An 11,036-nucleotide genomic window follows, 5' to 3' on the forward strand; every position below is an offset into this window, starting at 1 on the left:
CGGAATCGGTTGAAAATTTGATGTTGAAAAGTCTAGTCTATTTGGTGCATTGTTTTCATGGCTATTGTTATGCTGATTTATCTGGAACCGTGGCCCAATGGGGGAAAAAACAATAGGGCTTTTCAAGATACTAAGTCAAGCCCGTCTGAGGAGGGTTAGTACCTGGATGGGTGACCTAAACATGATAACTACTCAAACTTTCGATCATGATCTTTCTCTTCGTTTTTCTTTTTCAACTTGAAAACGACAGCATAGTTACGTAATTTTTCATCTTTCTCTACAAAGAAAGATCCTTTTGATTCGATTAGAATTCATTCTATTTCAGAAATGGTCGAAAATTAAAACTGCCGGGCATTGAATCAGCAATGCCACTCTTAAATACCAAGCTGGTAAAAGCTTAGATTTCATGTGCTGAAAGACCCTACATAGACATTTTTTTCCTGCGTTGTCCTTATATGTCTATTTGCATTATTTTCGTCACAAAATATAACGTTTATAAATCCCTAAAAGTGAGGGTGCTCACCCCTTACTAGGCGTGGACTTCCTGTGCAAAATTCTCTAAGACCCAAAATGCAAAGCGGGATTGAAATCGTGCGCGCGAAAATACGAGACAAAATGGCTGACGTCTGAACGAAATGACAAAGGTGTTCTGTTCAAACCGCAAAATAATATCATAGAATTGATCTATAAAGTATATATTTGCTTCATAGATACCTATGAACAATACTTTAGCAATTAGATCTCACAAATTGGTAATTTTGTGAGCTGGATTCATAGAAAGAATCGTGTAATCTGGCTTCTTCGAGGTGATTCGATTCTTCTCTCATCCTTCAACATTACAGGAAAAGGTCTTTTCTGTGAAATCGAGAGAGAGAAGATGTTTTGACAAGAGTAAAAAGCTATGGCGAAGAGAAAAGCTGCCTCTAGTTCTCGCAATTGCAAACGTCGAGTAAAACCTACTAAACAACAGGGTGCCTCTTCGCACAGTTCTTCCGTGAATTCGAAGTAAGTTGAGATCATCCGTATAAAATAGGGTTTGGGCTCATTTTGTGTTAACTTTAGATGAGATGTCCGTGGAATTCGGGTTTCTAATATACTTAGATACGACGCATGTAGTCTCTTTGCTTTTTTTCCTTCGATCTTAACATTTATGGTGATAATCCAATTACTAGTATGCAACTTATGCCCGTTCCATATCCCGCTCGACTCATGCCGATCCTAGTTGATGAATGTGCAAATGTGGTACCTCCTGTCAAACTTAATGTGTTTCCCATACTAAATACTACTGCTCTTTTGCAGTACTTAATTCATCAATTAGGTTTAATTTGGTACAACTGGCCTAATTTAGTTTTACACACTAAGTTGAGGGTTCTGAAGGGGTTAAATGGGAGCTGGGATTCGCCCATTTTAGGCTGTAGAATGGGATTTTATACACTGGGAATGGGATTCACAAATGAAAAACAATCAAAAAATGGGATTGAGATTTGATCAAAACATAGGCTGGGACTATGGGATTTGGTCAAAATTGGAGCTGGAAAATGGGATTAGGACCCCACTTCAGGACCCTCGAAGTTTGCTGTCTGAATGAGAAACAGTTTGGAGTTAAATCCACTTCTAAGCTATGCTTTGCATGTCAAAAAAAGGTTTCAGTGTTAGGCTCCTTTTATAATTCTCAGTGATTTGTGACAAGAGAAAAGAATAAATTTGATTGAGCATGTTCTAGGCTTGCACCAAAACATTTGTGTGTGACAAGCAAAGCATATCTGGAAGTGGGCTGTTGTATTAGATCCAGCACATGATTGGAACAGCATATAGAATGGGCCTTAACTTCTTTCATGCATACATACTGTAGTGCTCAACAAGTGGTTCATTCATCCATTTTTATTTGAAACTTGGTTGTTTATGAGTGAATTCCCCATTAATGTTCCAAATAAAAAATAAGCTAGAAATATTGCATATAATTCATTGTGAATTTAATGTCCCCTCCATTTCCAATTGTTGAAAACTGAAAATTTAGAGCAACCCTCCCCCCCTCCACCCCTCCCCCAAAAATTTGAAAAAATAAAATCCAAAGGGCCCCATGAACTACTTTTGTAACCCAGGGCCCAGTTGTTCAAAGCCTGATTAGTGCTAATCCTGGGTTAACTCTTAATAAGACCTACATAGAGTTAATCCTGGATTAGTGCTAATCCAGCTTTGAACAACCCGGCCCAGGAGCCCACTAAAGTGAATGGAAAAAATTTCAGGTCTTTTCTTTAATTTCAAGGCTTGGGTATAACTGTCAGAATATATTTATCAGTATGTTTTCATTTTTTTTAGTAATGAATGATAGTAAATAATCCATACATCTAAGTTATGCTTCCCAGGTTTGTTCAAATTGTTTTCTTTCCATTTTTTAAATGATATTTCATTCCTTCACAGTTCAATTTCCATTGTAAAGGAATCTCCTTCAGACTGGTTGACATCAATACAAGCAGATCATATTACTAGTGATCATATTACTAGTGATCATATTACTAGTGACAAGGACGTAGAAGAAAATATTCAAACACCTTTACTTTTGGAATCAATTAAAAATGGCTTAAATGATTCGATTACACCAGAAATCCAGCTAGATACATCAAGTCAAGATGATTATGAAATACCAATAGATTCTATAGCACATGACAAGGGTGTTGATCAAGCTGACACATGTCAATCACCTAAGAATGGTTTAAAACCAAACAGATTCTATGGATCCAAACTTCAGTCCTACCAGTTTTCATTTCAAAACACAAAGTCAAAGGACAAAAGAAAAATGGAAAATGCTAAGTTAAAAGATGAAGAAAAGAAAAATAAACCTAGGACTTTAAAGAGAAAGCACAAAATTCAACAAGACCATGAAAGTGTAAATCATGTTATAAAGAAAGTAAAGAAAGATACTAATGATGCAATGAAAGACAAAGTATTTCGCACCAAAGAAAAGAGTCACAAGATCAATGGAGTAAGACTTAGTAATAGCAGTGATGTCATTTCCAATTCTGTTAGAGATAAAAAAGATTATAGCTTTGAACCTGATGAGATTAGCAATAATAAAAATGATACCACTGTTCTGGATATTATAACTCCAGAATCATCATCATCATCATCATCATCACCGACAAGCGAGGATCCAATGTCTTCAGTTACTGCAATGAATGGTATAACCAATGGTTATCATCCCTATGATAACATAGATTCCAAATGCAACATCAGGACAAGAAACCCTAAAATTTCCATCTCAGACACAAAGACTATTATAGACGATGTAGTATCAGAACTTGGTTCGCTTCACTCTGAAGAAAGTATCACCAGTGGCTTGGGTCCTGTAAGGGCTGGTTCTTTACTCAAGGGTCAGAATAATGAATATTATTTTTCAAACTCAAGTGAGAATTCTCCAGATTTAAATGTTAATGGCCCAGCAAAGTTTATGGAAACACCCAAGAGTTCATCCACAAGTCCTGACTGGGACATCGAAAGTGAAGATTCAAGCATGAGGGATATCAATAAACCAGCATTTTTATATCGTGATAAAGACACCAGTGAAAGTAGCTATAGTCCTGGTAGTAGTAGTGCATCCCGCATCTCTCCTGAACACCAGACTTCAATCACAAGTTTCTTCAAAAAGTCAACCAAACAAATTGGCAATGTAACTTCGCCCAAGTCTAAAAATCTAGAAAGGTAGGATTATATTTGAATAACTGTTCATTACTGCAGCTAAAAATAATGGTTCCTCAATATGGCAGGACATTTTGACTGGCCACATCAGACAAATCAACATGTGACCAGTCAATGTGAACCTTACTCTTGGCTCCTGTTACTGATACATTACACTGATACATGTATCAGAGGTTAATATATAACATTTCCAAGTTTCCAGTAAAATCATAGTATGCTAAAGATACTTAACTTTGAATTTAGCGTTGTTTTCCCTCACAATCATTCTTACTGTACTTGTACAATTTGTATTATTGATGATGATGATGAAGATGATGATGGTGGTGGTGATAATGGTGATGATGATAATGGATTTTTTGCAGAACAAGCAAAAAAGGAAAAGAAAGAAAAAAGAAAATGGAACAAATGTACCTGGTGAGTTATGTTCTATGTAATGATCTCCAAGGTGGTGTTAAAATGTGACCAGTGTAAACTAGCTTAAGTTAAGAAGCATGTATATGCCGTATGCATTATATAGTTTTTAATGTATATACAGTAATACCTCTATTAAGTGGACCCCATATTAAGTGGAGGCAGACAGTTTGCATTGTCCTGGCCTTTTGCCTATTTTGAATGTAAATTAGCAAAACACTCAACAAGGGTTGTCCACTATGCCCTGCTAAGTTGACCTTCAGAAGAAACTCCAGGTCAACCAATCAGAATTGAGGATTTGACACTGTGTTTTGATAAGCAATTCCCATGATTCTGCCAAGAGAATCCATAAAATATTAATTCTTCATACTTTTAATTGATTGTGAACTCATGGCAGAATTCCATTTAATCAAAAAGAGAAATCTACACCGTACTCAGTCCCTGCTTGAAAAATCCAAACTAAACATATTTGACCCATAATTCCGTTCAAATTATTTCTTTATTTAACGCTGCAACCTTCCTGATTCCTTTGTTACTTCTTGCCTTTGGTGGTAATAATTTATAAATTAATTATTTTCCAGGATCTTGGGCAAAAAGATTTTGGCCATGTGACCTGCACCACATGTGGAATGGTATATACCCATGCGCAGCCAGAAGATGAAATTGAGCATATAAGGCATCATAAGAAATTTGTGAATGGGTTGCGATTCAATGTAAGTGTTGTGCTTGCTCTTAAAATGGTATTAAACAGCTGTCATAAATATTGCATCATATTGCAAGCTAGTTCATCAAATTATGTGCTTCTTTAGGGCTGGAAAGATGAACATGTTGTGAAAGAGTTTCATGATGGAAGGATTATAATGGTCAAGCCAGATGATCATCCATCTCGTCTCAAGAAGGTAATGACAGCCTACATAAATATCATAATAACTCAAATTAGAAGTAGGGGGTTAAGGCCAAAACAATGGACAACTTCGACAATAGGGCAGCCATCTTGCCATGGGTCTGGGCAAAACAAAACAAAGATGATGGAAATATATAAAGTTTCATGTTTTGATCTTTCTTTCATGGGTAAAGGTGATCCGTATGCAGTCAGTGCATTCATTTTTGTTGTATTTTCTTGTAGTTAGCTGTTAATATCAATCAACGTCATTATTGTAACAAATATTTATTTGCCCCCTGGATGTCCCATAATGCCTTGCAATTCAAGATGGCAAACGTATCGTCAAATAAGTTCATTGTCATCTTACGGAACCTGATTTAGAGGGGCAAGATGGGGTTCTCCAGAACCCAATAACTATGGAAGTCTAACCTAAAATTTTGTCCTCAAATATTTAAAAAACTAAGTGTCAAATCACAGAAACAAATGTACTTTACATTTTCATGTATTCTAAACAACATATTTGTTGTGAAATGTGATCGTCCGGGTGAGTGTAGACTTGAGAAAGACTGTTGGTGGTGGTGACTGACGTTTCGACAACCTGAGCAGAAGTCATCTTCAGAGTCCAGTGAGAAAATGACATATTTGTTTATAGAAATAGTCCCTGTGGTATGGAGTATTTCAACAGAGCTCTTGAGGGGAAAGGGGTATTTATGGGCACCCACCAATATATCAAATTGACTCCCTATCTTGGATCAAATTTCCCTAAAGAAAGAAATAATGCACAAGGGAATGATGTGTGGTCTGAAATATGATACCACCATATTCTTCATTAAACATTTGAACAGCAAATATTTGACTTGTTTTATATTTGACTCTCTTTCCAAGGTCGAGGAAATTAGGAAAGTTGTCGATAGTGAGTTAGGATTTGCTGTTGATTTGCATTACAGAAAAAATGAATCAAAGGTAAGTGACATTAACCAAGTTTTGTTGTCTTCACAAAGTTATTTCTAAAGTTGGGGAAACGTCTATGATCTTAATGAATAGTTTCTTAGTAGAACCAAATATATTATGAAGTGTTTAATAAATGAGCAGGAGTGTTTTATCAGGTATAAAACACGAAGCGCAGCCGAGGGGTTCTAGACCCGGCTTAAAAAACTCATGATGTATGTTCTCATATTGTACAGAATTATTTACGAAATGAACCAAGTTTGATAGAGAAAATCCAAGTTAAAGTTTATGCAAATGAAGATGAATTTATATCAGATTTAAAACCTCCTTCACGGTCATGATTTCTATTGTGTTTCCTTCATGAATTATTAATGAGTTTTTTAAAATATGTTATAGGTTTTTTGTTGCAGTAATTGCAATAATGGTTGATAGGGTTTCTTGACCTTCAAAAATTAAATTGTTTTTGTTGTATGGTACAAATTGTGTACACTTTCTTTATTTCCAATGATTCTTATGTTATTTCAGACATTCCTGTTTATTGAAAACAAAAGAGTCGTTGGGTGCTGTGTGGCAATACAGATTGACAAGGTTTGTATAATACACACCCAGGGTTAGTATGGGTTTTGGAAAGTGGAAATGAATTTTACCAGGACCTGCACCAACTAGGCTATGGAAAAGTTATGGATTTTTCGTAGTGTGTCTAGCTTATACCTTACAGAATTGTTTTCTTCATAAAGCGCCAAATATTTTTTGTCAGCACTGTAGGTGTGGTGTATGCGTGTCAATGCCTGGTCAGCTGAGCTATCTTATTTATGTTTCAGATGCATGAATTTGGCTTTATTTTTGCACTATCTGTGGTTTTGGAAATTTGAGTCAAAGGGAAAGTTTTGGAAAAGTTTTTGAAATTCTCTCAAGGGATGTTGTGTACAGACTTGTTATACTAAAGCTGCTGCAGTGCACAGGGTTCCCATGAAATCTTAAAAGTCTTTTTTTTTAAGTTAAGACTTGCAGCTACCTATTTTCAAAAGAACAACACATTATGAAGAGCAAAATCATAGTCAAACTCCTGCTTTTTTTAATTTCTATAGTGTATACTTTGTGTCTAAACTATTTGAGATTACACCTTCAGTGTTTTACACAGGGCTTATGAGATTTGACCAGACAAATTCCAATTCCGGGTGGAAATTGTCTGAAATCTGGCTGTATTTTAAGCCCTGTACACATGTTTGAATCTGCTTTCTTTCATTTGATATTACTCCTAGGGTTATCCTGTTCTTCCAAGCACACCATCCAAAGACTCCTCTCCTGATCGCCAGATTGCAGCCTGGTGCTGCAGGTATACATGTAGTACTGTTTAGTGTGAATTGGTGCAATGCTGTGGGATGTATTATTGTTACTTGTATTTTAATGTGGCGTGGTCTATTATCATGCTACATGTAATTGATCAAACACTAGGCCTCCAGCCTTTATTTTTAAGAATGCCCTTGCCCATGTGTTTGATCAGATTTAATAACCAGCCCCGATCCGTGATTTAGGAACAATAGATTTGGATTTCATATTGATTTGATATCAATGTCCCTGGACAGGTCTATATTTTTGGAATATAGGGCTGTACCGGGACATTATTGAAGATAACATCCACATTACACAATGGGATTAGGGTGTGGCTGGTTACTGAAAATACTTCCCTGTGGATATAATCAAGCTGTTTATTTAAGATTTAGTTAGCTCTAAACTTAGAATGCAAACAGAAATAAGTATTTCTTTGATATGGACATTTTACTATTTCAGCACGGTTCCAGTGCCTGCACAGTGCGGCATCAGTAAGATTTGGGTATGGAATCAATACAGAAGAAGGAAAGTAGCTACTAGGCTCATAGATTGTGTTAGGTAAGCTTGTGAATCCTGCCATTTCTCTAAATCTACCTGCATAAGCTGTTCTTCCTTTCTCATTTTAGCAGTTGTCATTGGCAATAGACCTCTTTGTTGTTGTTGTGCCCATTTCAGACCATATGATGTCATTCTTGGGAGTTTATTCTTTCATGTGAAAAAATGTTTATCATAAGAGAACAATTCTCAGGGGAAAGGTCTATCCTTATAAGCTAATAAATCTCACATTAAGTCCAATATTTCCTTAATTGGATTAGTATCAATCCATTAATCTTTTTGTATTTTTTCCCCCAAATGCAGATCAGATTTCATATATGGTTGTACAATTGCAAAGGAGGCTCTAGCATTCTCTGATCCTACACCTGATGGAAAGAGACTTGCTTCTACATATTGTGGTACACAAGAATTCTTGGTCTTCCGCTGACACACACCACTCACTTATAATTAAAGCACACAGGGAGCCCAAGATCAGCTTTGTACCAGTACATTACAGCAAAAAATAAAGCCCCTTGTTCTTCAGATTTTTGGAAAGTTCGAGAATAGGACGTTTGCATGATGGCGTCATTGACCTCTACTCCCAGACTCCCTTGCACTCTTTCTTTTGTTCAGTTAATTAGTACCAATTGTCTTACTATTCTCACAAGGGAATACAAATTTCAATAAGAAAGAAAATTCGCCAAGCATTATGGTAGTGGGAGTCGAATGACGCCATCATGCAAGCGTCCTATTATCTACCATTCTTTTATGTCATGTTCTTTTTAAAAAAAGGATATGAAAGAAAGGCAAAACGAAAAAAATCATAAGATTTCCAAAAATCTATGAAAAAAGTTATTTATTATTAACCAAGTACTGGCACAAAAATCTGGTTTTGGGGTCCCTGTGTTACACCTTTAATCAATGGCTATCACTTGTCACATCTGCTGAAAAGATCTTGGAGTGTCAAACGATACAACGAAAATATTGTGTTACTGCCTTATTGTATTGTTTTATAATCCAATAGAAGTTATCCAATAGGTCCTTTCAGCTGATGCAAATGAGTGCTAACCAGATGAAATATGGGCAAAAATGACTTGAAACAAGAGCTAAATCCAAATTTTTGCTAGAACTAGTGATGAAAGAATCGTATGAAGGTTGAAAAGTCAAGAGTTGCTTTAGGAGATCCATTCTACCACAGTTTCCCTAGCTAATTATAATCATTACTTGTAGGACACACCAAATCTTGCTCACAGCATAACATATCGGCCATTCCAAGGTTGAGAAAGAAAATGGGTTGAGTTGGCATTGCAGTGCATTGTGGGACAGTTCTAGGGGACGTAATAGACGCCATCTTGGAAATATGTCCCCTAAAACAATCCTACAATGTACTGCAATGCCGATTCACCCCAGTTTTTTCCTGAACCTCGGAATAGCTAATGCTTGTTAGGAACACTAGAGAAAAACTTTTGCGCATGCGTGCGATTCAGCATGTTTTCCAAGAAGCTAGGGAAGCGATAGTGAGAAAATAAATGGTCGTTTTCTCCAAATATACAAAAAATTGTGAAAATACTAGTGTCAGACTAGAATATTGTATTAAGGAAGAAGGATTGGCCTTAAGTTTGAAGAACTGACTTCAATTCTATTGGTAAAGAAATTAACGTTGGCGCAGCTTTAAGTTGTTATTGAGTTACGCAAATTACGTCAAAAATTCACTTGTGTCCAGTGTCCTTATTAAGAATTTTTAAAATCATGTGGAATCTTGCACACATGCATGAAAAGTTTAACTTTTGCACAAAACATATTTTCATTGAACAACGTTACCGCATTATTTTACTAAGAGACTTAATTCAAAGAGAAAACTTTATTTATACAAAACAAACAAATTTATTCTTTCATTTGGTAAGTGCTATTGAATCATTAAAAAGTATTAACTTATTATTTTTTATAATGATATATTTGGAGATATAACTTATAACGTTTTTACTATTTTACACCCAAATTGATTATTCGTAATTATTCGAGTTTATGTGAAAAGTTGTACAAATAAATGTAGCATTTTATTTTTTATCCTAATTTTTGATTTCATCCACGATGGGAGGGTTCAAACTATATATCCGTGAAATAGCACAAAAACTAAAAAACACTAAACACATCTATTTCTTTAATTTTCAATTATTTCATTGGTTCTGTGTTGAACTAATAAGTTAGCACTATTTCATGGATACAGTCAATTCAAAAAACGTTGTCGTCGATCGGCTCAAGCCTACACAACTGGACCGAAAGGAATATGGGTAAAAATCACTATTAAATATTCGTTCTGAATTAATTGTTCCCGCTAGAAATAAGATAATAATGATAATAATAATTTTATTAACTTATAATAATGGCGAGAAACAATCCATCAAATGCATGTCTTTGGGTTTAGGGAAAGAAAAACAAAGTAGTTATGATTCAGTTCACAATTCCGAAAATATGAAGGCATTAAAAAAACGTCTCCTTCAACACTTCCCGCTCGCCTACGAAGGTTCGTGCTGTAAACCTGGCATAACTAGTCAGATGAAGTTATGGAGTCAACTCAGCTTCAATGATTGCTACCCAGAGTTCCTTTCGGTCCAGTCGCGTAGGCTTGAGTTGGTCGACGACAACATTTTTTGAATTGAGGATGCTCAGAGGAGGTGAACTTGTAACTGGTAGAAGATCTCAAGTCCACCAACAGTTATCAAGTGGTTGAAACATGTAAAATGTATCTACCCATATCCTTGTTGGTCTCAGCTTTGTAGCTTTCCAGGTGACTAACTTTATTGAAACAAGTGTATATGGTATGCACTCGATCCCTTTGCATGTTTGTGAAAATAATGGTGCAGGGATGGAAAAGCTGAGAATGACAGATGGAGCGTTTTTCGTATGAGTGGGAATCATACGGTAATGAATTACAGCATTCACGAACACGGTACGATAACACCAAAATGGCTTCCCCTTCCCTTCGGTAATTCATCTAATCAGACCCATAATCATGGCTACGAAATAGCTCTGTTGTTTTCTACTCGTACGAAAACCGCTCATAACGCGCGAAATATTACCGTGCTCTGTCGCTACTGATAAACCAATGAAGACGCCCAAAAACGCCAACGTTATTACAGCGCCGCATGTCCACACCATTAGATTGGTTGTCCTTGTTTTTGAACGTTGAGCTGGTTTTCCATTTGTTGCTCGTAAGAGTGCGTGCGTGTGT

The 11,036-nt window shown here is 36.1% G+C and overlaps 1 protein-coding gene across 1 annotated transcript; it reads left to right on the forward strand.

Annotated features, from left to right (window-relative positions):
* Positions 1 to 619: 619 nt before the first annotated feature.
* LOC116295921 (uncharacterized) lies at positions 620 to 9,871 on the forward strand. The gene is made up of 10 exons (XM_031703879.2): positions 620 to 1,005; positions 2,422 to 3,699; positions 4,059 to 4,110; positions 4,689 to 4,820; positions 4,917 to 5,006; positions 5,876 to 5,953; positions 6,464 to 6,526; positions 7,201 to 7,274; positions 7,730 to 7,828; positions 8,129 to 9,871. The coding sequence occupies exons 1-10, from the start codon at positions 902 to 904 to the stop codon at positions 8,250 to 8,252; spliced, it is 2,094 nt and encodes a 697-aa protein (XP_031559739.2). The 5' UTR covers positions 620 to 901; the 3' UTR covers positions 8,253 to 9,871.
* The last annotated feature ends 1,165 nt before the right edge of the window (positions 9,872 to 11,036 follow it).

Source organism: Actinia tenebrosa, unplaced genomic scaffold (assembly GCF_029948245.1).
Source record: "Actinia tenebrosa isolate PJP-AT-01 unplaced genomic scaffold, QUT_ActTen_1.0 PGA_scaffold1__47_contigs__length_23844297, whole genome shotgun sequence".
Taxonomy (NCBI): Eukaryota; Metazoa; Cnidaria; class Anthozoa; order Actiniaria; family Actiniidae; genus Actinia; species Actinia tenebrosa.

What these genes read in the sequence shown, in the direction of transcription:
- LOC116295921 (XM_031703879.2), top strand. Translation starts at nt 902, where the DNA reads ATGGCGAAGAGAAAAGCTGCCTCTAGTTCTCGCAATTGCAAACGTCGA. An exon ending in AGTTCTTCCGTGAATTCGAA is followed by an intron (nt 1,006 to 2,421) that starts GTAAGTTGAGAT and finishes ATTCCTTCACAG; the next exon opens with TTCAATTTCCATTGTAAAGG. An exon ending in AGGCTCATAGATTGTGTTAG is followed by an intron (nt 7,829 to 8,128) that starts GTAAGCTTGTGA and finishes CCCCAAATGCAG; the next exon opens with ATCAGATTTCATATATGGTT.